The sequence below is a fragment of the Columba livia genome, chromosome 7, assembly GCF_036013475.1.
Source record: "Columba livia isolate bColLiv1 breed racing homer chromosome 7, bColLiv1.pat.W.v2, whole genome shotgun sequence".
Lineage (NCBI taxonomy): Eukaryota > Metazoa > Chordata > Aves > Columbiformes > Columbidae > Columba > Columba livia.
The window spans coordinates 39,743,373-39,767,690 of NC_088608.1; the positions used below are offsets into that span (position 1 = coordinate 39,743,373).

The following is a 24,318-nucleotide window of genomic DNA, read 5'->3' on the forward strand; positions in this document are numbered from 1 at the left end:
AGATTCGCCTTTTCTTGTTTGTTTTGAAAACTGAAGGCTGCACTGCCAGATGAAACTTCAAAATTAAGCATGTCTGGTAATTTCTTTGGCAGAGAAGTGAATTAGCAGCTTGTCACTAATTCCTGAGCTGATAAAAACCCAACGCAACTTCTCTTTCTGCCTTTTCTTCTGAGTTCCAGCATCTTCAGTGTGATTCCTAATGCTACTGAAGAGAGTCTTATAATCGTATCATGACGCATGTAAAACAAATAGCAATTAAAAAAAAAATCTTTCTAAAGTTTCATATATATAGATAAAGGGCAAGAAGGAGGACCCAGGTAACTATAGACCAGTCAGCCTCACCTCCATCCCTGGGAAACTGATGGAACAACTTATCCTTGGTGTTATCTCAAGGCATCTCAGGGATAAGAGGGTTATTAGGGGCAGTCAACATGGCTTCACCCAGGGGAAGTCGTGCTTGACCAACCTCACTGACTTTTACGAGGACATAACAAGATGGATGGATGATGGCAGAGCGGTGGATGTGGTCTACCTTGACTTGAGTAAGGCATTTGACACAGTCTCCACAGCATCCTCACAGCTAAACTGAGGGAGTGCGGTCTGGATGACCGGGTAGTGAGGTGGACTGTGAACTGGCTGAAGGGAAGAAGCCAGAGAGTCGTGGTCAATGGGGCAGAGTCCAGTTGAGGCCTGTATCTAGTGCAGTGCCTCAGGGGTCAGTGCTGGGGCCTGTATTATTTAATATATTCATCAATGACTTGGACAAGGGAATAGAGTGACTGTCAGCAAGTTTGCTGATGACACCAAGCTGGGAGGAGTGGCTGACACGCCAGAGGCTGTGCTGCCATCCAGAGACCTGGACAGGCTGGAGAGTAGGGGGGAGAAAAATTAAATGAAATATAACAAGGGAAAGTGTAGAGTCTTGAATCTGGGCAGGAACAACCCCAGGTTCCAGTATAGGCTGAGGAATGACCTGTTAGAGAGCAGTGTAGGGAAAAGGGATGTGGGGCTCCTGGTGGACAGCAGGATGACCATGAGCCAGCCTGGGCCCTTGTGGCCAGGAAGGCCAACGGTACCTGGGGTGGGTTAGAAGGGGGTGGTCAGTAAGTCAGAGAGGTTCTCCTGCCCCTCTGCTCTGCCCTGGGGAGACCACACCTGGAATATTGTGTCCAGTTGTGGCCCCTCAGTTCCAGCAGGACAGGGAACTGCTGGAGAGAGTCCAGCGCAGCCACCAAGATGCTGAAGGGAGTGGAGCATCTCCCGTGTGAGGAAAGGCTGAGGGAGCTGGGGCTCTGGAGCTGGACAAGAGGAGACTGAGGGGTGACTCGTTCATGGGGATCAATATGACATTCTGGGATTCACTTGGTTACCACAGCAATAAAAGAAATACCTCACTTCTATAGGCAAACTGCAGTTGAGTACACTTCAAACTTGTCTTCAAGCTTAATGGAAAGCTAATTTGGGCACTTAACCACATACTGGGGACATCTTTATTGAAATAGTCAGAAAAATGGGGGTTTTTTATAAAAAGGCTGAAAAAAACTTCTACATTATCCCCTTCTATTGATCTTGGAGCAACGGGACTTCTTCCTTATCAAACCAAAGGGTAACATTGGCTTTAACATAAGGGCACTGTTTTTAAACATTGCATAAAAAAATGCATGTGCTGCAATGAAAAAAAATGAGGAAAGACTCTTGAAGCTATTTTAAGTTATTTTAAATCCAATGGGCTCAGTAGCTAAATATTTCATGTTTGTAATGTTCCCAGACGCTAAAAATAGAGCCCAAAAAATGACAGCAAAACACTAAAATGCCTGTTTTTACATGGGTGAGCAAACAAGCCAACCCCCCCCCCACCCCTTCAGCAAGGGCAGCTCTGATCCCATGTGCCTGCATTTGGGAATGGTTTTTTCCTGTCCACCTTAGCAAAAGGTGATGAAAAGTGAACTGGTTTCACGGACAGGCCAAAGTGAACTGATTTCACGGACAGGACTGTACAGGGCGCTCATCCCGAGGTCATTTTCCCAAACATGCAACAAAATCTGAATTATAGCACAATTTTAGGCCACTGTTCAAGTAAAAGCCCAAAATCAGTACCTACAAACAGGGTGAGGAGGATTTCTGGCAAAACTTTTCATTGCATTTCTGGTTTATGTCTGAGCACTTCAGATCTAACGTCCCAAGTCATCTTAATACCATAATCCTCAACTGTAATCATCCTCAAGTGTAGCAAATATTGTCTGTACTAAAACTTCGCTCTTCCTACTTTCTTCATTTCAAGAACGTTTTCCTATGCTTTCAGTACAACTCAGCATAGTGCACATTCTTGTACGTAAAAGGGTTTGTAATTTTAAATCCGAAGGCATGTTCTGCGGAGCTGTGAGTTAAACCTGCCTGACGTTTTAGAAACATTCAAGATCGTGTTTGTCTGGCTAAAACAAAATTCAAAATATATCCGTGGCTGCTCCACCTCTCCCTACCGTGGTGCAGAAGGGCAAAGCCTAACGTGAAAGTACACAGCCCATTTTCCCATTTGTCCTCCTTCATACTCTCCTGTATTCTCCTTGTTAAAAAGGAACCTCCATCCTCTTTGTAGCCACGTTTGAAACGCTGGACCACGGTGCTGAGGTGTCCTCTGCTCCTGAGGCTGCACAACCCCGGTTCTCTCAGCCTTCCCTCCCGGTCCTTGGATCATCTTGGTGACCGTGGTACAGCAGGGACCGAAGCAGAACACACTATTCCAGGTGAGCAGAAGGAAATTAAGAAGAAGAAAAGAGAAAGGACCTCGGCAAGATCAGTAATCTCCACTGACGTGCAGCTTCTGTTTCCAAGGCATCACCTTCTTCAAACAGACAGCTGCATCTGCTGGGAGGGCACACGAGGGGCTATGGTAGAGATGTGCAAATGCCTTTTTTTGGTTGTTCTTTTTTCCAGAACTGGAAATATAAAGCCAAGAAAAACTGGGGTTCTGTTTCTGGCTCAGATCTAGCGCAGCCTGATGGTAGGTGGGTGACTCTTTATGCTTTATGTTAGCCGGTTATACAACAAGCACCTTCCTTAACTTCAAAGTTATTCTGATTACTTTAAAATAACATGAAGATGAAAAAGACAATAACGATAAGCAGCAACCCTTAGTTTGCACTAATGCAAAATCCCTCTATCGATCTAAGTACTTGATTTCAGAGGAAATGGATGTCGGTTCCTGGTAGCATGAGCACCAGCTGAAACGTCCATCCATCCGTCCATCCATCACTCCCTCCATCCATCCATCCGTCCCTCTCCATTCCCGGCCCGACCCATCCCTTAAACTGTAAGACTCAGATCGATATCTTCACAAGACACTTATTTACACAAACACTGTGGAAATTAGAATAGGAAAAGCAGCCTCTTGAAAAATGAATACAAAGACGGCTTCTGTCAATCTGATTTACTTAAATCCTGAGTGCGCAATGAAATCCTGTTAAATGAATGGCAAAAACCTCGAGTCCCATTAAACAAACAGAAATGTGGGGTTTTTTGTGAAACCACAAAATAAAATTAAACTTGAGGCTGACTCGTTCCTGCCAGGTGTTCCTGCTGTAACAACAAGGTTACAGCCACAGCTTATCCCTTCTAACAGTTCACAGGGAATCTGCCTCCGAGTGGGTACCGTCCTGATGTTGTTTTAGACAAGAGTTCTGTTTCCCAACCTATCCTTTCAAAAAGGAGCCCCACGTCTTCTATGATGCCTATAATGCTTACAGGACGCATTTCCTGTTTCTCTTCCTAAACATCCCTTTGCTGTGAGATTTCAAATCCAGGAAAGGTCCGTCAGGAGCCCAGTTCACAGCAATAATGGAGCAAGTTGCCAAAGACTTGAGCACATTTCTGCCAAACAACAGAGATATAGATAAATTACAGCTGCAGGCAGATATTCCAACATGGAAAAGCATTTGCAAGTGCATATTTGCTTCTCCAGAAGCAAAACACTGCAGGTAACAGCACCTACCTGGTCACTGTTTCATTAGTGTGCTCCACAGAAGCTGTTCAGACCGCTGTCTTTAGTACCTTACTTCATTTGGTTTATTCTGGAATAGTCAGTGAAATTAAGGATTCACAGTTTATCTCCCCATTAGCAAAATGTAATTACACAGAATCACAGAATCGACTGGGTTGGAAAAGACCTCAGAGATCATCGAGTCCAACCCTTGGTCCAACTCTAGTCCGTTTACCAGATCATGGCACTAAGTGCCATGTCCAATCTCAGTTTAAAAACCTCTAGGGACGGCGAGTCCAGCACCTCCCTGGGCAGGCCATTCCAATGCCTGATCACTCTCTCTGTAAAGAATTTCTTTCTAATATCCAGCCTAAATTTCCCCTGGTAGAGTTTAAGCCCATGCCCCCTTGTCCTATTGCTGACTGCCTGGGAGAAGGGAGAATTATTATTGTCTTCTTAACTGATAGCTAACACCTCAAGACTATTATGAAAACTTTCTACAGTAGAGCTTGATATTTTCTCTTAATAATAATAACAATAACAATAATAATAATGAACAATTTTTAAATCCCATTTAACTGATCTATATAGAAACAGTGCCTGACCAACCTGCTGACAGGGGCAGGGAGGGCAGAGAAAAGCTCCCGTTTCTCTTCAAGGCCAGTAACAACTTGTCCAAACGCCAGCTCAGATATTTTCTGTATGTTCATCCACCCTGACGTGGCTTCGTGATGCGTTTTCACTGAGGTTTCCCTGCCTGGACCCGCATTCAAAGGAAGAATGTTTTGCTAAGTGGCATTTACCGCGGTTCAATTGGCATCGTCCTTTTTGCCTTATTCACCGCAATTATGTCCTCAAAGAATAGAAATGGAGGGGAACAGAGCAGGTGAATATAACCAATTTGTATTTGCAGCAGTTCAGTTTTAGGAGGTCACGTTGGTGTGAACGTAGGTCTTTTCTGTGCCCTTGGGTGCTGGGGGTTGCTTTGTGTTTGGTTTTGGTGTCTTGTTTGGTCTTTAAACAGTAAAACCTTCCATGTCAAAAGGACATACATATAAAAACTCGTGTTTTGTAACATTTATCCGAATTTGTCGGGGTTCAAAGTTCTATTTCTGCATCCCACGCCACCACTTTTTCGGCGAGTTAATGCATTAATGGGAGAAACACAACTATGACCAAGCAACCATGATACCAGTAGCTCCACAGGGATGGTCCAGCTGCCCATCGGCCACGTGTTCCTCCAGATCCACATCCAGCCATCTGCTTGTGAGCACATCCATGGGCAGGACACTGAACCCTCCCTCAAAGATACCTGGAAATATCTGCATTTGGCACAGCAAAGAAATCACTTTACACTGCCTAAAGTGAGAAGTGATATACAGAGGATGCCTTACCCTTGCTCAAAGTACGTATAGTTTTGAGGTCAATCCGAATCTCTGGGACAAGGGATTTTTTGCTAGTCTAAGAAAATATTTACAGGCTTGCAAGCAGCTTTTAAATGAGTTAATGCCACCAGTCTAAAGGAAGCGAAAACCCAGGCCCAAGCTGAAATGCCATCTGCAGATACCTCACACACTTCGAGGAAATAACTGGCCTAATGCCAGGAAACATATACGCAATATTATGCGGGCTCAGGCTTTAAAATAAATGCATGAATGCTGAAGCACTGAATCTACCTCACCGGAACCTTCAAAGGAATTTAAAAGACCTGGATCCCAAAACTCCTGTTCAGTCTCAATGCAACTTGGTATCAGATTTCTTGGGAAAAGCAGTCAGACAGGTACTTATCCTGATATTGAAAGCATAGAAGATAAAAGAAAAAAAAAAAACACCAAAACAAACATTCTGCAGATTTGTAACGGCTGCAATTAAAAGTCAGATTTCCTATCATAAATTCAGTCGTGATGAGAATTGCGACAATGGAAAGCCTGTCTCGCACAAAAATGCACACAACACAGCCTCCCAACTCCAGTGCTCGGTATTAGTGACCATAGCAACACAGCACTGTGAAAACAACAATAATGAACAGTGTACATCAACAGCTATTTCAGTACAGAAGGAAAGAACATCCCCAAAACTATCACGGAAAAAGAACAAAACTGTAATGTGATGGGCAAGAGGAACACCACAAAAACTTCAGCCTACGGGAAAAGATGCAAAGAAAGCTCAGTATGGTTATATAGACATAGCTATCACAGCATCCCAGAATGTCAGGGTTTGGAAGGGCCCTGGAAAGCTCATCCAGTGCAATCCCCCCATGGAGCAGGAACACCCAGATGAGGTTACACAGGAAGGTGTCCAGGCGGGTTGGAATGTCTGCACAGAAGGAGACTCCACAACCCCCCTGGGCAGCCTGGGCCAGGCTCTGCCACCCTCACCAGGAACAAGTTTCTTCTCAAATTTAAGTGGAACCTCCTGTGTTCCAGTTTGCACCCATTGCCCCTTGTCCTATCACTGGTTGTCACCGAAAAGAGCCTGGCTCCATCCTCCTGACACTCCCCCTTTCCATATTGATCCCCATGAATGAGTCCCCACTCAGTCTCCTCTTGTCCAGCTCCAGAGCCCCAGCTCCCTCAGCCTTTCCTCACACGGGAGATGCTCCACTCCCTTCAGCATCTTGGTGGCTGCGCTGGACTCTCTCCAGCAGTTCCCTGTCCTGCTGGAACTGAGGGGCCTAGAACTGGACACAATATTCCAGGTGTGGTCTCCCCAGGGCAGAGCAGAGGGGCAGGAGAACCTCTCTGACCTACTGACCACCCCCTTCTAACCCACCCCAGGTACCATTGGCCTTCCTGGCCACAAGTGCTGGCTCATGGTCATCCTGCTGTCCCCAGGACCCCCAGGTCCCTTTCCCCTACACTGCTCTCCAATAGGTCATTCCCCAACTTACACTGGAACCTGGGGTTGTTCCTGCCCAGATGACAGACTCTACACTTGCCCTTGTTATATTTCATTCAATTTTTCCATGCCCAACTCTCCAGCCTGTCCAGGTCTCTGGATGGCAGCACAGGAACTCTTTACATTTAATATAAGTCTCCTTATCACATTTTCAGGAGTTCCCCTCACCCTAATCTGCCCTATTAAGCTTTCTTGGTGATATTAGCAGCACAAACGTAAATAGCCCTTTGGTACCAGCATGAATCTCTGTTTGCTTGAAGGCCTCTCAATAGCACAATGACATTCGTCGGAATCTTCACAGGATTTTAGTGAATATGCTGCCGTCACCTCCTGTTTGGACAGCAACAACAGGAGTTATTTGGTTTCTGAAAGCAACCGCTTGGAAAGCCCTGCGCTGGTACAACCTGGAGCACGTGGCCGTTGTGCAGCCCTGTCCACACTGGGCCCCCTGGTGCTTTGAAGCATGTGGTTTCTGGTGGCCAGAAAGCCAAAAAGTCACCTCAGACCCCGTGACCCCCAAAACAGCCCCGACAGCTCAGTTCTGCAGAAATAACGGAGACATTACAGCCGGGACAACGCGCATGGGGAGCTGGGTCCCCAGCTACGATACTGCACATTTGGAATTACACAGTGAGTCGCAGGTTCACCACGCAAATATCTGAGGTTCTTACCTGTATTTGCCACTCACTTTATTAATAATAAATGGCATAAGCTTTCTTTGTAAGGAAAACAGACTTAAAACCTGATCCCCAGTACGCAGCCGCACGCAGAGATTTTGCCTGGTATGCTGGAGGGAATGTGACAAACTACAGTTTATCAAATAGGTCTCCTCACCTCTTTTATACTCCCAGCAGAAGGTGCTCTGACAGCACAGTTGTGAGAGCAATCAGAGGAAATCAAATCACACAAAGGACAATCATTTAGTACCTATCCACAAAGATAAGCACAGAGAGGCTTCTGCTCCCTCAGCCTGGCACCCCCCGATGTAATTCTAGCTTTGTCTAAAAGTAATTCAAATGTTCTTACAAGCAACTTCTCATGTTGTTTGAAAAGAAAAGCTTTACCTAAGACTGTGCCAGACTGAAATACCGTTAGTGTTTCACCTCCAGAGAGCTGCCTCTTTGAAGATGCTATATCATAAAGAAAGGAGCCAGGAATCAATGGTAAGTAATGCATAGGATTTTCATTATAGTTTCCAGATAAAGAAAACAAATATACAGCGGAAAAGGCTCAGAAAGGAACAGCGATTAATGACCGACTCTGAAAGCCAACATCTGTCTGAACTCCGGTCCAAGCTCCAAAATAACTGGGGACAGCTAGAACATTCCCAAATCATAACCAGGGCTTTAATTTTGCCAGGTAACGCCTGCAAGGTGCAGCGACTAGGCTAATTGAGCCGGTATAATTGGTTGAGGAGGGTTCCCTAACCACATTCCCAAGTCTTCAAAGGAGAAATGCTTCCGTGTGCTTTACCCTTAACTCAGGCTGAAGTGTTCAGATTTATAGCACCCAGTCTCCAAATGTTTGGGCTGGGTGGAATAGTTATTAGAAGCCTCTTATTACTAGTGCTACATTAGAAGTCCGTCGACCTGCAACGTCCCCAAAAAGCACAGATACATCAACCTGCCTTCCAGAGAGCTCCCAACTATTTCCCTAATTATCTGGGTTGTTCAATAGGATATCTGCAGATATCTCTTAATTACAACATTGAATTTGTATGCACAACAATATCTAACTCAGACATTACTCAGCTTTCCCAGTAAATTGAAAAAATCCATTTACTGTATTTGTTTTAGCCAAAGATATCTGCAGATCTTTAAACCCTCAGAAGTGCACAAAACATACTAATGACAAGCAACTGATTTTCAGCAGAGAAGCAAACGAGCACCTCAAGAACTTAGAGGTACTCCTTGGCTTTAAATGCATGTTTTCACTATTACTGAAGGCAGCAAAAATCCCGTATTATATTTTAGAAAATGGAAGTTTCCTTTCTTCGTTCTAGACCTTCAATTCAAATAAAATACTTGCTGGGTAGCACTAGAAATACGCAGGACACTTCAAATGCCAATCAGACCATTCTGTCCGACAAATAAGCTAAAAGTCACGTTCACATCTGCTTGAAGGACTGAGATTTCTAAGGAGTCTCAAGTAAAATGTTTTTAGCACTAGCACTTCACAAACACACTCTCATGATATCAAGATCCCACCTTGCATCCAAAAAGCTTTTAAACAGATTTTTAAAAGAACTTTGCGAATTGTTTTGTAGCCAATGAACCAGCCCAGCTCTGGAGTTGTGTGAGGCTGGACAACGGGCAATGGACTCTTACCAACATAAAATCAAGGGCTTTTTTGGTGTGTGTATGGTTTTTGTTGTTTGCTTGGTTTTAGTGTTTGAAATGTTTCTCCTTTTGCAAATAAACACGTTTGTTCTTAAGTTATTTAACACAGTGTTCAGCATTTTGTAGGCTTGCTGTGTAACTGAAATTTTAACTGAACGTAACTGAACACTGAAAAATAACGAAAACATTTCCAAAACATTTCCATCTCAGGGCAAGTAAATCAGTTTCATCTACCTGATTATATGCTTCTGTAAGAGAAAAAAATTACGTGTACAGTTTTCTGTCTAAATAGGCCTTGTCTTCACAGCTAACATTTCCTATTCAGATTCCAACTGCACATCAAAGCTTTCCTTTTAAACTCAATAAGGATGCAAGTTTAATCTCAGGAGACTACGATGCCTTAGAAGTTAAAACATTAAGTGCTGCTACCAACAATCTTTGAGAGATTCTGCTTTTGATATATCCATTTCTAATGGGAATCACTCAAGTTACTCAACAAGAATTACCAGTTATCTTGGGTGACTTGCAAAACCTTCCCCAGGAACTTGGGCTTTCACTTGAATTTCTAAATAACCTTCTGCACTAATTGCTTTAATAATTTGCTGGCTCTCTGCAATGACTTTCGCTTCTACTTCTTCTCCTCTACATTAATGCACAATAACTATCACCTTTCCCTTAGTTGCAACAACATGATAAATAGTCTTAATAAGCAGACGTTTCCAAAACATTGTCCCTAAGTGATTGTAGCAACATGCACCATGTCACAATGCCCTTCGCAGTTAATTTATCTCCTGTAACCAAGCAAGCAGCAAAAAAAACACCAAACACAACCAAAATTTATTTTAAATGTGCATTAAATGTCACACAGAAAGGCAACTGAAGGTTCAAGGAAATGCACGTTTGTCAACAGCTGGCCAAAAATCCAAAATATTTCATCGTAATGTCTGTATCTTAAATTACTACTCCCAAGAAAAAGCCATAATTTGATTTTCCCCTCCATTACCTGCTCTCTTTTGACACAAACATATTCAGACACGTCCATGCACGTTCATCTCTATCACCCCCAGTAGTTCAGCACCTTCATTTCCCACAGTGCCCTCAAATGACTCCCTGGGAGGCACCAAATTCTTTGCTGCCCAAAGTAAACCTATTTTAAGAGATATTAAGGCCCGGAATTACTGTCTCAATATTTCTTCCCCTGCTTTACGACACAGTAAAGGTCATTAAGCCTGTTTTAAAGGCATTATCTGGGCACTGAAGGGAAGACGTGCCTGCTCGACTCCCTGTCATTTCAAGGGTACAAGTTTTAATCCTCGTGCAGATCAGTCTCGCCTCCATTCTTCCCAATACAAGATCTGCCATCTCGCGAGGTTTGCGATTCCCCCTTTGTTACACATCCGAATCACCTGTAAAATACCATGCAAATAAGGGGAAAATGCTTATTTACAGGGCATTTTCCTAGCTTAGGCAGAGCAGAAATTAAAGACCAGCTCAAACACAAACTCTGCTCATCAGGTACCACATGCGGACCCCAAATGAAATACATGCATTTCAATTACAAATTAATATTGGATGCTGCTCTCCAAAAAAAAAAGGCAATTCAAGATAACAACTGAGAGCGAGCAGGGTTCCAACTTCCTAAAATGAGCCTAAAATGATCTAATTCAGCTTCAGTATGCACCGGATCAGGCCAAGAAACGGCCTCAGGTTGTGCCAGGGGAGGTTGAGGTTGGATGTGGGGATCAATTTCTTCCCCAAAGGGCTGTTGGGCATTGGAACAGGCTGCCCAGGGCAGCGCTGGAGTCACCATCTCTGGAGGGGGTTAAATAGTTAAATTAAAACTGTCTATTACTACCTTAATTAACCTGACACAGCCATATGTGTTAATAATTCCTCAAAGTTTCCACAGCATTCCAATTGACTTTTACATATGTATTTATATATGTAGCAAGAAGGCTGGCAACGAAAGGCCAGAATGGCATCAGCCTGGAAAGGTAAATCCATCATCAGTCACTGTTTTCGAATGCAGAAATCCCAGCTTCCCTCTGCGCCCACATCTCAGGGCTCTTGCTTAATGTAAGTTTCTAAATCCTTTAAAAAGTGCAGCTACTACTTGCTGTCATGAGGAGAAAACCCAACGTCACCTCAAAAATTATATGTAGCAGTAATGCTCAATTGTTGCTGCCAGGGATATCATACAAAAATATATTCTTACCACTGTCCTGGTTTTGTTAAAGACAAGTTTCTCTTTTAGTGAATTTGCCTGTCTGCTAAAGCTTCACATCAGCTGCATTTTCCTGGAGAACCAGATGCATGTTTTGGTAAACACAGCAATGGAATGTGAAGTTATTGATAAGCATGGATGGACATATCGTAAGAGGGGCAACAAGAAACTGGTGACCAAGGAACTGACCAACTGAGTATAACATCCCATTCACATGATACTTCATGTAAAAGTGGGAGATCATGAGGATCTCATTCCCTTTTCCCTTCCTTTTCCCTTTTCCTTACGGCCGACATTAGGAGAGGACCTTGCGAGTCGTCCCTGCGAACTGAGGCCTAGTGACAGACTGAATCCAGCTCCGGTTGGCTGCATAGTCCAGTCCAGGACTTCGGGTGCCAGCTCTGCAGTTGCTGGGACTTTCAAGATTGGTTTTGTATATTTTGTATTATTTTCTCTATTCTTATTAGTAGCATTAGTAAAACATTTTTAGTATTTCTGACTCTCTTCTCTCTGTCCTTCTGTCCCTCCCGATCGCCTGTCCTGAGTGGGAAGGAGGAAGAGAGGGCAGAGGAGGTTAACAATACATCTACCACGGTTCTATTGTCACCCCACAATCTAAACCCTCGACAACCACTCAGTTGCTGTAAGATGAATTTATTTGCAGTGTCAGGAATGCAGCCTTGAGGAGGAAAAGAAAAAGCATTGCTGCTTTCATCTTGATGTCATTTTAATGTTTCATGACAGCAATATACCTGTGACCAATGAAGGAGATTGTTTACCTCTTTAGCTGCTTAAATTCTATTTAAATGGGCAGAACTAATGAATTTGAAATCCACCTTCTTTCTTTTGCATACCTCTGATAGAGATTAACTGGCATAACGTTCGAATATTTATAGTTTCACCTAGGTAGTTTTCTTCCTGATTAGATTATCTGTTATTCGCAGAACTAATGAATTTGCCTTCAAAACAGCCTCACAATTTCAGAAGCATTTTGTAGACATGAGAGGCAGCTATTTAACAAGTCTCAAAACAAATATTTCACAAAGCAGATATAGTAAATACATCTCAAATCCCAGGAAGCCATAGTTGGCCCTTTTTAGGTCAGGTTAAGGGGTAGATACATGTACTGGCTGAAGATATTTATTTTTTGGTCAATTTTCTGTGAAAATACGAGATTGAAGAATCATTAATTCACCCATGAGTCATTTAGCAAAGCATGAAGAAGTATCTTTGTTTTTTTAATGAACCTGTTTGTCCTTAATCTTATTTTTCATTTTTATAAAAGTTTTGTTACAAGATTAGATGGATTTCTTATATTCATTGCCTAACCAATACGAACAACAACAACAAAAAGGTTTGTGAGATAAACATGTTTTGACATCCTAAAAGACAACAATAACATAAAAATTAAGTGAAGTATTTAAGAACTGCTACATTTTATGACAACAATGATTTGTTACATCTAACATGCATTAAGATCCTAATTAACTTCCATTTAGTTTTCCTGAATCCTTTATAGTCTGGCTCCATCTTTCAATACACCACTGTTAATTGTTGTTAAACGCACCAGATTGTATAATTTTTGTATTCCTCTGTTATTTTTCCATTATTTAGTTCAAGAGCCTAACAGTATTGTGCACTTTCCACAGATCATTCATATAGCTGCAAGGAAACATTTTTAAGAGAACACTGATAATTTTGTACTAATGAAGTCTCAAATTGACGAGACTCGTCACTAGCACCTTCAGGTTCTGCTAGTTTTTAAACTACAGCTGAATTTCCACTTGTTATTTCAGGAAATGTTTATTCTCTGTGATTCTACTGGAAATCAGAAGAAAATCATTTAGAAACAGGTAGTTAACTGCTGGCTGAATTCATCAGGCTTCCTGTAATTAACCACACGCTATCACCCAACCACAGAACACCAGGGTGGGAGGGACCACGAGGACCAGCTGGTCCAACCCTTCCTGGTCACACCTGCTGTGCAATCTATAGGATCATCCATACAGTTCCAGCAGCCCACGTCCCTCACTTGGTCACTCAGGAACCATTCAATGTACAACACTTTTAATGCCTTCACAAAAATACGGATGAAATAGCGCTCTGGCAGGTGGCGGGTTGTACTGAGATAACCTTCTGTGGGGATTCCCCACGTGACTGTGACATGTTTGATTAAATAAACTAAAAGGCACAGTGATACAGACCATATCCTTTCTAAACACAATTTATTCTTTTTGCTGTAAATTCTATCCGCTTAAAGGCATCTTCATTTCAGAAAACACTTTTTGTTGATAAAGAACTCCAGACATACAGAAACAGTTGTACCTGCCTCTATTCAATCAATGTTTCACAATTCTTATTTATCCAAATGTTTAGATTAGGCCACTCAGCTGCTTTACAGGTTCTGAATTCTTGGAAGACAGCGCATCACTGTGTCTGCCACTCACGGTCTTGCTCCTGTACTACGAGGCGAAGGAGGCTGATCCCTTGATTTGCACCCATACGCTATGTTGGTTTTATAACAAATAACAGATAATCTAATCAGGAAGAAAACTACCTAGGTGAAACTAGAAATCTTTGAACATTATGCCAGTTAATCTCTATCAGAGGTATGCAAAAGAAAGAAGGTGGATTTCAAAGCTCTGCAAAGTGCTGAGGAGAATCTCAACAGCCTGATACGAGACCGGTTCTACCGCCCAAAGGCACCTGGGAACCACGGCTGGAAAGCCAGTCCGGGCCTTCCAGAGGTTCCAGAATGCTGATCAACTTACAGGCCGGTTCTTAACACAAGTCTGAATCCTGAACATCCCCACAGGCTTCTGAAGTTGGGCATCCAAATAGCAAAGCACCCAAGATTAGGGATCATTTTGGAAAATGCGATCTGCATTCAGCACATGCCTGTGCAAGCAGCGAACTCATTCTCCGCAGAGCACCGTGGAATATATAAATGTGATAAACCTCATATGGAAAAGCTCTGTTCTGTTTGCTTTTGGTCACGTATAAATAAAAAGGTCACCGGGTTTGCATAGTGTAGTACCAAGGATCTTTCTCTGAATTATTCAGACCATGAAGTGACAGAAATGCAAACATCTCACTTACTGTAAGGTGTTGTATCTGTAGGGTCAGGAGGCGGAAAATTTTCAGTGAAGTTGACATTACACAAGTCCGTGCTACAGCAGCAGAAGCGATATGTTCCATTCTGGATCAGGGAAGGGGTGGTCGTAACTATACACTCCTCAAAGTGACACTCTTGTGGGTCTCCTATATGAGACCAGCAACCTGGAAAAAGGCAAATCGAAGAATCATTTTTAAAGGAGGCATAACACTAATTCTATTGCATGGACAATTAAAGACATCTATAGAAACCCACACAGTACCCAGCTAAATGTTTCACAGTGGGGTGAAAACAGTTATCACAATTTGCTTGTCTGATTTCACTACCATGTTTTAAACCAAAAACTCCAGAATTTCTCTTGGAATTTACCACAGCTGAAGAGAAGAAATATGAGCAGCAATAAAGACCAACATCAGAGGTGGCCGGCTGTCAACCTCAATATAACAAAACCCAAATACCTGAGCCTTCTAAGAAGAAATGTGCCATTGCCCTTTACCCAGGTTGTCCAGAGAGGTGGTAGATGAACCATCCCTGGAGACATCCCAGGCCAGGCTGGATGGGGCTCTGAGCAACCTGAGCTGGTGAAGATGTCCCTGCTCATGGCAGGGGGGGCACTGGGGGACCTTCAAAGGTCCCTTCAACACAAACCATCCTGAGATTCTGTGATTTAGTAAACCGCATAGGATGCTCGTAAATACCAGTTTCATTCAGCATGATACTACGTTAGCTTATTTCCAAGTAACCAAGAGCAGAGTCCCCGAGAACAATAATCCAAACACATCCCCAGCAGCTGCAAGACCCTTCACCCCTCTCTCCCATCACCCTCCCCGCAGAACAGCAGCAAATTGACAGCAATAAGTGACAGTTTTGTGCTATAACTGCAATTTCCTTTGTAAACAAACATCCCACCAATATGAATACACATTTTTACTTAATGAGACACTTTTAAGCTCAGCATTACATCAATATACAACAGCAATATACTCAAGAAAGCCGGCTTCCTCTGGTCACCCCACGTAACCAGCAATTTGAGTGTTTCTTCCTTTAACTCTGCATTGACCTCTTTCAGAAGTCATTGACTTCAAACCAACCTTCTGTTATTATTTAAAATTGCTAAACGGGAGGTGTAAAATTACGCATTCATACAACACACAAACAAAACGTCCAGCTTTGCATCTTCCGACCCGCTGGCCAGGTCACAGAACAGCGAAAAGAGCAGCAAAAACTACGGCTGAAACATTCCGTACCTTGTTTTACAAGATGTATGTCTCCTTCTCGCGTTTTCTCCCACAGTCCATAGCAGGTACTGCCTTTCATGCACAAAATTGTGCCGTTCTCCTGGGAGATGCGGCTCTCGCTGATCCCATGGTCCTGCTGATACGGGTCTTTAAATGCACACAGACGCTCCTCGCTCTGTGAGGCTTTAGACAAAGAAAATGGTTTTTGTCAGTGATTTTAGGCATAAAAGATGAATTTTAATAAAAATATGACTAAGGTCATACATTCAAAACCATCCTGAATTATACATATCCGCTCTTTAAATTGTACTCTAACAGCCAGGAACAAAACCCATGTCTATCCCAAAGTTGCTTTCATAAAAAGGACAAAAACCTCAGCAGATGCTTGAAAATTCATGTGCAGATGTTTGCAGTTCACAGGTGCGGAACAGAAATTTCCTTGAATAGTTGGCATCACCTGCATCACTTGTCCTCAGGTGCAAGCCGCTCAACCGTGAGCTGGTTTCTCCAGCACCCACACGCATTAGTTGTTTCCAGATCCTAAACCAAGGTGATCTTTTCAGGCTGCCTACTGAATTCAGAGGGTGTTTCCTACTCTCTATCAGCCTCGCTCTTCTATCCACACTGACGTTTTCGCTCAGCAATGGATCAGTCTGGCCTCTTTCACACAACTTCAGCAATGACCAGCAACAGAAATGCAAACGGCAGAGTAAAACCCATCCGCCCGACCGGCAAGAACATTTAATCAACCAACTTCATAAACTATGTTTTACCCATTTGATTACTGCTTTTTTGTTTATATCACTTCAACGGGAGGACTTGACCATGCTTGATATCCCTCTTCATCTTTTCTTTAGGATGAGTAAACACAAACAATAAACTCTTTAGAAAGGCACCGAGTTCGGGATAAATAAATCCTGCATTTGTAGTGAATAGGATATTTAGAATATTTTCATTCGTCCCTTGAGCGATTTCATAAAACACATGGAAAGCTCGGTGTGTAATTTCAAGGCACTTAAGTACTATTTGGTAGTTCAGCTCCACAAATGTCTAATCACAGTAATAATTTGCGCTCTGTCTCTCAACAACCAGATTGCATCCAGCTCCTTAACTCCCGTAAAAGCATCGGTAGAGAAAAGACATGAGGTGGAGTAGATCACTCTTTGGGGAAAACAGATTTTGAGCTTAAAATAAACATATAGCATACGTAGGTGTAAATTATTAAAGATCCTGTATGTGGATAAAATATCTCGCTGAGGATTGATTTATGTGATCATAAAAAAGAAAGACAAAGCAGGAGATCAGCTACCTGTGTCACCTCGGAAGCTGTTACTGTTCATTGAGGAGCCGAAATTCAGAACCCTGCCCCATCCAAAACAGCAGCGACGCTGCAAAGGTTTTAAATCGGTTTTGTACGGTAGCTGAGCGGGACTAAGGTTATCTGAGATGCTGGTTGTTTATGGAATGCTGCAAGATAAGCCCTTTCATAACTGGCCTTTATTGCGAAAAAATAAATTAGAATTTGTTAACGGTTGTGCTAGGTGCTGTCCGACCATACTCTACAGAAAATAATGGTTGCTACCAAAAGCTCTTCTGATTTTAAAAGCCATATTTCCCTGTAAGAATTCCTGCAGAGAGGAGGAAGGGGCGAGCGTGGGAGGATCCAATCCCCGCTGCCAGCAGCTCCTCAGTGGGTTCACGGGTGGAGCAGAAATGCCGGAGAAAATCGGGGAGGGCTTCAGGTGTCCAGAAACTGCCTTGAAGAATAGAATGGATGAGCTGCTTCTGTTTCGTTGCATGATTTGGGCACGTTCCTGCTCTGAGAATCTGGCAGTAAAGCTTCCTTCTTCCAGACAGTGGAAACCAGTCAGCTCTAAAAACTATGAGTATCGGAACTCTTCTAAGTCAGGCCTTGAAAGCAACCTCCAGCCTAGACTAATATGCCTTAAATATGACAAAAGAATGTCAGGGGTTGGAAGGGCCCTGGAAAGCTCATCCAGTGCAATCCCCCCATGGAGCAGGAACACCCAGATGAGGTTATACAGGAAGGTGTCCAGGCGGGTTGGAATGTCTGCACAGAAGGAGACTCCACAACCTCCCTGGGCAGCCTGGGCCAGGCTCTGCCACCCTCACCAGGAACAAGTTTCTTCTCATATTTAAGTGGAACCTCCTGTGTTCCAGTTTGAACCCATTACCACTTGTCCTATCATTGGTTGTCACTGAGAAGAGCCTGGCTCCATCCTCCTGACACTCCCCCTTTCCATATTGATCCCCATGAATGAGTCCCCCCTCAGTCTCCTCTTGTCCAGCTCCAGAGCCCCAGCTCCCTCAGCCTTTCCTCACACGGGAGATGCTCCACTCCCTTCAGCATCTTGGTGGCTGCGCTGGACTCTCTCCAGCAGTTCCCTGTCCTGCTGGAACTGAGGGGCCACAGCTGGACACAATATTCCAGGTGTGGTCTCACCAGGGCAGAGCAGAGGGGCAGGAGAACCTCTCTGACCTACTGACCACCCCCCTTCTAATCCACCCCAGGTACCATTGGCCTTCCTGGCCACAAGGGCCCAGTGCTGGCTCATGGTCACCCTGCTGTCCCCAGGACCCCCAGGTCCCTTTCCCCTACGCTGCTCTCTAATAGGTCATTCCCCAACTTATACTGGAACCTGGGGTTGTTCCTGCCCAGATGACAGACTCTACACTTGCCATTGTTATATTGCATTCAATTTTTCTCTCCAGCCTGTCCAGGTCTCTGGATGGCAGCACAGCCTCTGTCGTGTCAGCCACTCCTCCCAAATGAAGATATTATCACAAAAACACACAGAGGTGCTGGGGCACCTGTTCTGAACTTCATCTGTTTAAGAGAAATCTTACTTTTCAAGAGAAGAGAGATTTTGAAAAAGCAAATTGCAATTGGATGTTTACATGTTTACTACTGAAAAATTTGCCACCACAGACAACTGTAGTAGCCACAGATAGGCTGACATTGAACAAAAGGAAAACCTGAACAACGAACTGTAAATGATTTATCATGAAATACCTATTGCCCATTCCTCTTGAACTCGTGTACCAGAGAAACTATGTCGAAATAATTCAATAATAAAACGAACTCAAACTCCCGTTCAGTCATCCAGGAGAGATTTCCAACACAGACAAGACGGGAAGGCACCATTCTCAGAAGTTCTACTAAGGGAAAAAACAAGAGTAGGGCAAGCTCTTCACTTCCCTACTGAAAGGGAAGCCTGTTTTACAATTATATTTATATAAAAATACACCTTGCCGTCCATATTCAAAAATCTGTTTAAAACATATGCAGCGTTACAACTGAGTACGGGCGGTTCAAGAAATAATCCAAGAAATGCTGAATGTTCTGGTCTGTCCTGCTTGGCTGCCGTGCTCGGCGTGTCTGATCACCACGTGTGCGTCTCCAGGCTCGGCCTCAGGCCGACCCAGAAACCGCGTTGTCGTATTCCAAAGGGAGGATGGGGAAAGAGACCACGTTCAATCGCTCTCCTGAAATCATAAAGGAACTGGGAATTGCCCTTAGTTTCCCAAGGCCGCTAAGCAGCCTCAACACAAAGCCCCAGGGCTTCAGGAATTTCCTTTTGGCGTACAGCTCAGGTTTTTATATGACTACAGACTTACTGTTCATCAGTTCTATAGTTAAAAAAATTTAAAAACAACAAACCACACACCACAAAAACCCAGGTTGTTACAGGAAAATATTATCCTGAAGTTTTCAATATTTTCTCCCTGTAACCATACTGCTATTTCCAGCTGCTCAGGAACATCGAAGTGATTCACACAAATACATGAATTCTGGATGTTTGTGGTGGTTCGCTACAAAACCACCCTGAGATGTTTATTATTTGAATGTTTGCCTTCATCCCCCAAAATGGATATTTCTGAAACAGCAAAGATCAAAAGAAAATGGCAAGTGTACATACTGTCTGTGTCAGAAATCACATATGCTATTAAAAAGCAATTCATCCATACTGGGATGAGTTTAAACACATGAACATATTGCTTTTCGTATACTAATTCTTCCACGATCACTTTGTGTTCTAGGAAAACATTATTACTGAAAACAATTACAACAGAAATACCCAAAGTTACAGGAATCCAACTGCAAATCCTTAGAACATGAGTCATAATTCATTAATAGCATAGGAAGCCGGTCCCATCGGTGCTCACCCGACGCTTCCTGCCCTGTGTCTATTCAATGCAGTGCGTGGAATTCGCATCCAGCGCAAAGGGAGGAAAAGGGACTCGGACGTTCCTCAAAACGCCACAAAGAATTACCCCGTGTTCTGACTAAAATTAAATAAATAAGCACGCGAATATTTGCCGCTCTGTGATTAATGCCGGGCAATACATTTTCTATTGCAGCAATCAAGACAAAAAGAGCCTGAGCATTTGTTTGCCTGTAATGGGATTTCTTTAAATACGGTCCGGCATATATTCAGCTGGTAACCTCATTAGGCCACAACAGATTTTTTTGAAAGGACTAAGGTTTGTTATTTTTTTTCTGCAACTTGTCCTTTGAATTAATGAGATTTTCATCAGAGCGGCCATAGACACTAACCCGTGTTTTCTTTGGGCCCTGTCAGGTCTCTGTGGAGTTCTTTTATTTACACAATACGGGGAATCATCGTGGGCCTGGAGGCAGGGGTACGAGACAGCACGTGTCTCTGTAAAGCAAACTATTAAAGGGAGGTAATTAAAGTAACGTACATCAAGAGGCTCCTTTGCGCGTATCCTTTCAACTACCGATAGCTGAATTCTGACGTGATGAACAGAGAATCTCAAAGAAACACCACTTAGCAAGCACTCTACTGCTGCTTTTTTCATCTTTTTCTCCTCAGAGGCTTTAACTACAACTATTTCTAAATGTGTATACATTAATATAAAAATATTTCACAAGCAGAGGTCTCTTGAAGGAAATAATTCTTCTACACACAGACCATCCTTCATACTAAAAAAATGAGAGGAAATAAACATCACAATCATTAAAGCTCCTCCTGTATTTTATACCTCAAGCTATATGACAAAATCAATTTTGACGATAAAACCCTTGCCATTTATACTCAACATTAAAAATCTGGAATAATTGGTTCTCAGTACTGCATGATCCTTAGCCTTCACTCATGGAAATTATTTTGGTTTTGTCTGCTTTTGCTATGTAACATGGCAGTTGCAAATGCCGGCAATGGCACAGAGCCACCGCTGCCCTGGGCAGCCTGTTCCAATGTCCCACAGCCCTTTGGGGAAGAAATTGTTCCCCACATCCAACCTCAACCTCCCCTGGCGCAACTTGAGGCCGTTTCCTCTGCTCCTGGCGCTTGTTCCTGGGGAGCAGAGCCCGACCCTCCCTGGCTCCAAGCTCCTTTCAGGCAGTTCAGAGATCAGAAGGTCTCCCCTCAGCTCCTGTTCTCCAGCTGAACCCCCAGGTCCCTCAGTCGCTCCCAACACACTTGTGCTCCAGCCCCTCACCAGCTCCATTCCCTTCTCTCAACTCGCTCCAGCACCTCAGGGTCTTCCTTGAGCCCTCAGTTGATTTTAGTGCCCTTGGCGCCGCCATTTCGTGTGTGAGGTGATCCCGCCACCCCTGGGGCCACCATCTTGAGCCCTGAGGTGATTTTGGTGACGCTGGTGCCGCCATTTTGTGCACTGAGGTGTTCTCGCCACCCCTGGTGCCGCCATTTTGAGCCCTGAGCTGAGGGGACCAGAACTGCCCCCAGGACTCGAGGTTTTTCCTCCCCAGTGTCCAGCACAGGGACGGTCACTGCCCTGGGCCAGCTGGCAACACTGATACCAGCCAGGATGCTGGTGGCCTTTTTGGCCACCTGAGCACACACTGGCTCATGTTCAGCCACTGTCACCAACACCCCCAGGTCCTTTCCCAGACACTCTTCCCCAGCCTGGAGCATTCATGGGGTTGTTGTGACCCAAGTGCAGGACCTGGCACTTGGCCTTGTTGAACCTCAGTCAATTGGCCTCAGCCCATCGATCCAGCCGGTCCAGATCCCTCTCTGGAGCTTCCCAGGCCCAGCAGATCAGCTCTCCCACCCAACGCCTCCACCCAGATGAATCCACCATACCAGGAATTTCACGAATTAGAATTCATGTAAATAGAAACGTATGGGGTGGGCAAAAAAGTAAACAACAGCCAACTCGAATTCTTCGGTGAAGGCCTTGCTCTCCTTTCCCCTAATTTACTCTCAAAGTGTCACCTCAGAAGAACCCAGCTGCAGCGAGAGCTACAGCACAGATTTATTGCTACCAGCCAACAAATCATGTAGTCCCCAAACACTGGCAGATTTTACGCAAAAATATCTGAGCTTACTGCACATAAACTGTGTCACTGCCTTATTTGCACAGCTTTATAAATGTTTCTGAGGATAACCAGACCACCATGCTGTGCAAACCTCATCCGAATCCGGCGTTACCACAGAAGGAAAGTTTCATCCAACTACTAAGAGCACAAGATAAAGTGGCGAGAAAGCCGGGCAACACCTGTGTCCTGACATAAAATCCGCTGGGACAAAATTGAAGAATTTCAAGCAAATTTGAACCACCTCTGCCTCCCTAAATGATTCAGCATTTTGCAGGTAAGACATTTGTTATTATTGTCTAAGTCTGTCTAGTTCACAGGTTTCTTCCATCTTTTTCCCCTATGTTAAATTACTACTGATTTTTAACAAGACAGAATTAAAATGAAATGTATACAACAAAGAGGTAGGGGAAGAAGGTTATCAATCTGTCCAATATGAAATTTCTCAATATGTCACCTGCTAGCAGTACAAAACCCGCTCTGGTATGTTAACATTATCTCAGTTCAGTGATTACACAGTGATGACAATTTATCACACAACTTTTCACTCAAGAAACAGTTAAAGGCTTTGCAGCAAGAGATTACGGCGGGTTTGGGGATTTTTTTTAACGCTGTAAAAATCATACAGTGTCATGGCATTTTAGCATTGACTTTGCTAGCTTTAAAATACTCATCTTTGCCATCAGACTTAGACTTACAGCCAGCTCAATGCCGTTTACATTTAACCTTCTGAAAGCCTGAATATTACGGGTTTTAAACAAATTTTTTAAAAACAATATTCACTTCCTAAACGCCTACATCTCTATCCAGAGAAAAATCACAACGTTCATATTACTGTTTAGCAATTATGTCGCAACACTCTTGGTCACACATAATCCTTTCCAGTGGCCGGGGACTATTCACAGACCTGAATTCCTCTTTGCCCCAGGCTGGAGCTCAGGGATTTTTTCTGGGTCTGAGTGTCTGGCTTCTGTTTATTTGGGCTGTCAGAGTGAAGTATCTGCAGGAATAACACAGGAAGCTGCGCAGCAAAAGCAGCGGCAAAGCGAGCTCACCATGCGGCGTTTCTCCTCCAAACTCCAAGGGAACCAACCCCACGTAACATACTCACTTTTCCAGCAAGCAGAGATACCATTCCTACTGCATCTACCTTCTTGAAAACTCTTCAGCAGCTTCAGTTTGGAGACAGACAGTCCCCATACAGCCCGTCTTTTACAGCATACTACTAAAATCCTTCCCATAAACGTTTTTAGGAAGCTTACACCACTGGCAAAGTGCCGGACCATTGGAAAAGTAGCAAACGCTCTGGGACCTGAAGCTACAAGTTCCAAAATCTTGATCGTATTTTGCACTTAGGAATATGCACTATCTTAATTTAGCCAATGCAAGGTGAAATGCAGTTCGTGCAGAGGACAGAACATCATCAAGGACTAGCAAGAGATTGTGGGAACTCAGACCCACTTCAAACACCCTCCTCCGTGTTCCTTTGACGTATGGAATGAATTGCGAACTCCACGTGTTTATGGGTGTTTGTTGAACTGGGCAAACCCAGAAAATATTGACTTTTGCTGCTGTTAGACTTCAAGGTTATCAGCCCACTGAACAGAGGTCACTGTTCACGGATTTCTTGGTGTTACTGTGCGTAACTTGTTAGAAGTTTATGGGCAAAGCACTGAAATGATTAAAATCAATCAATACATTTTCTTTATGCATTAATTTAAATCTTTGTTGTACCAATAACAAGTTCATCAGCTTAAGGAATTGATATAAACCGACATTCGAGAAGCTTGTACAGTCAGAAAAATCAGTGTCTAGTCAAGACAAGCTCTTCATTAGAAAGCAATATAACTTTCAGTAAACGTTTAAACAGCAGCTTTAATGGAATTCAGATCAGCTTTATTAATTTGTGTACTCATTTTCTAGCCAACTGGCTCTAATTTATGAAAACTAAATTATAACATGGAAAAACACTCATGTTTGCACATGCGTTAGTAAAGTTATGTTTCTTTATCAAGAACACAGTGCTGTACAGATTACCAGCTATTTTAAATAAGCCATACATACAAAGTAGGTTTCCCATCCTTTTTAATAGATTTGTATCATGGAAATCCTATTTGCAACCTCTGTCTAAAGAAGAGATCCTGATCCAAACCTGAATTACTTGACATGGTGATAAGCCAGATAAGAACAATTTCTGGTG

General features: G+C 43.4%; 1 protein-coding gene across 2 annotated transcripts in view; it reads right to left on the reverse strand.

The window, feature by feature from the left end:
• BMPR2 (bone morphogenetic protein receptor type 2) overlaps positions 1-24,318 on the reverse strand; it is an 88,744-nt gene that overhangs the window by 31,044 nt on the left and 33,382 nt on the right. For both annotated transcript variants that reach the window (XM_065069491.1, XM_065069490.1), the window contains exons 2-3: positions 15,800-15,973; positions 14,537-14,716 (exon numbers count right to left, since the gene is read on the reverse strand). In XM_065069491.1, coding sequence (XP_064925563.1) covers positions 14,537-14,716; positions 15,800-15,869 — 250 coding nt within the window. In that variant the 5' untranslated portion in view covers positions 15,870-15,973. The remainder of the gene's footprint in view (positions 1-14,536; positions 14,717-15,799; positions 15,974-24,318) is intronic.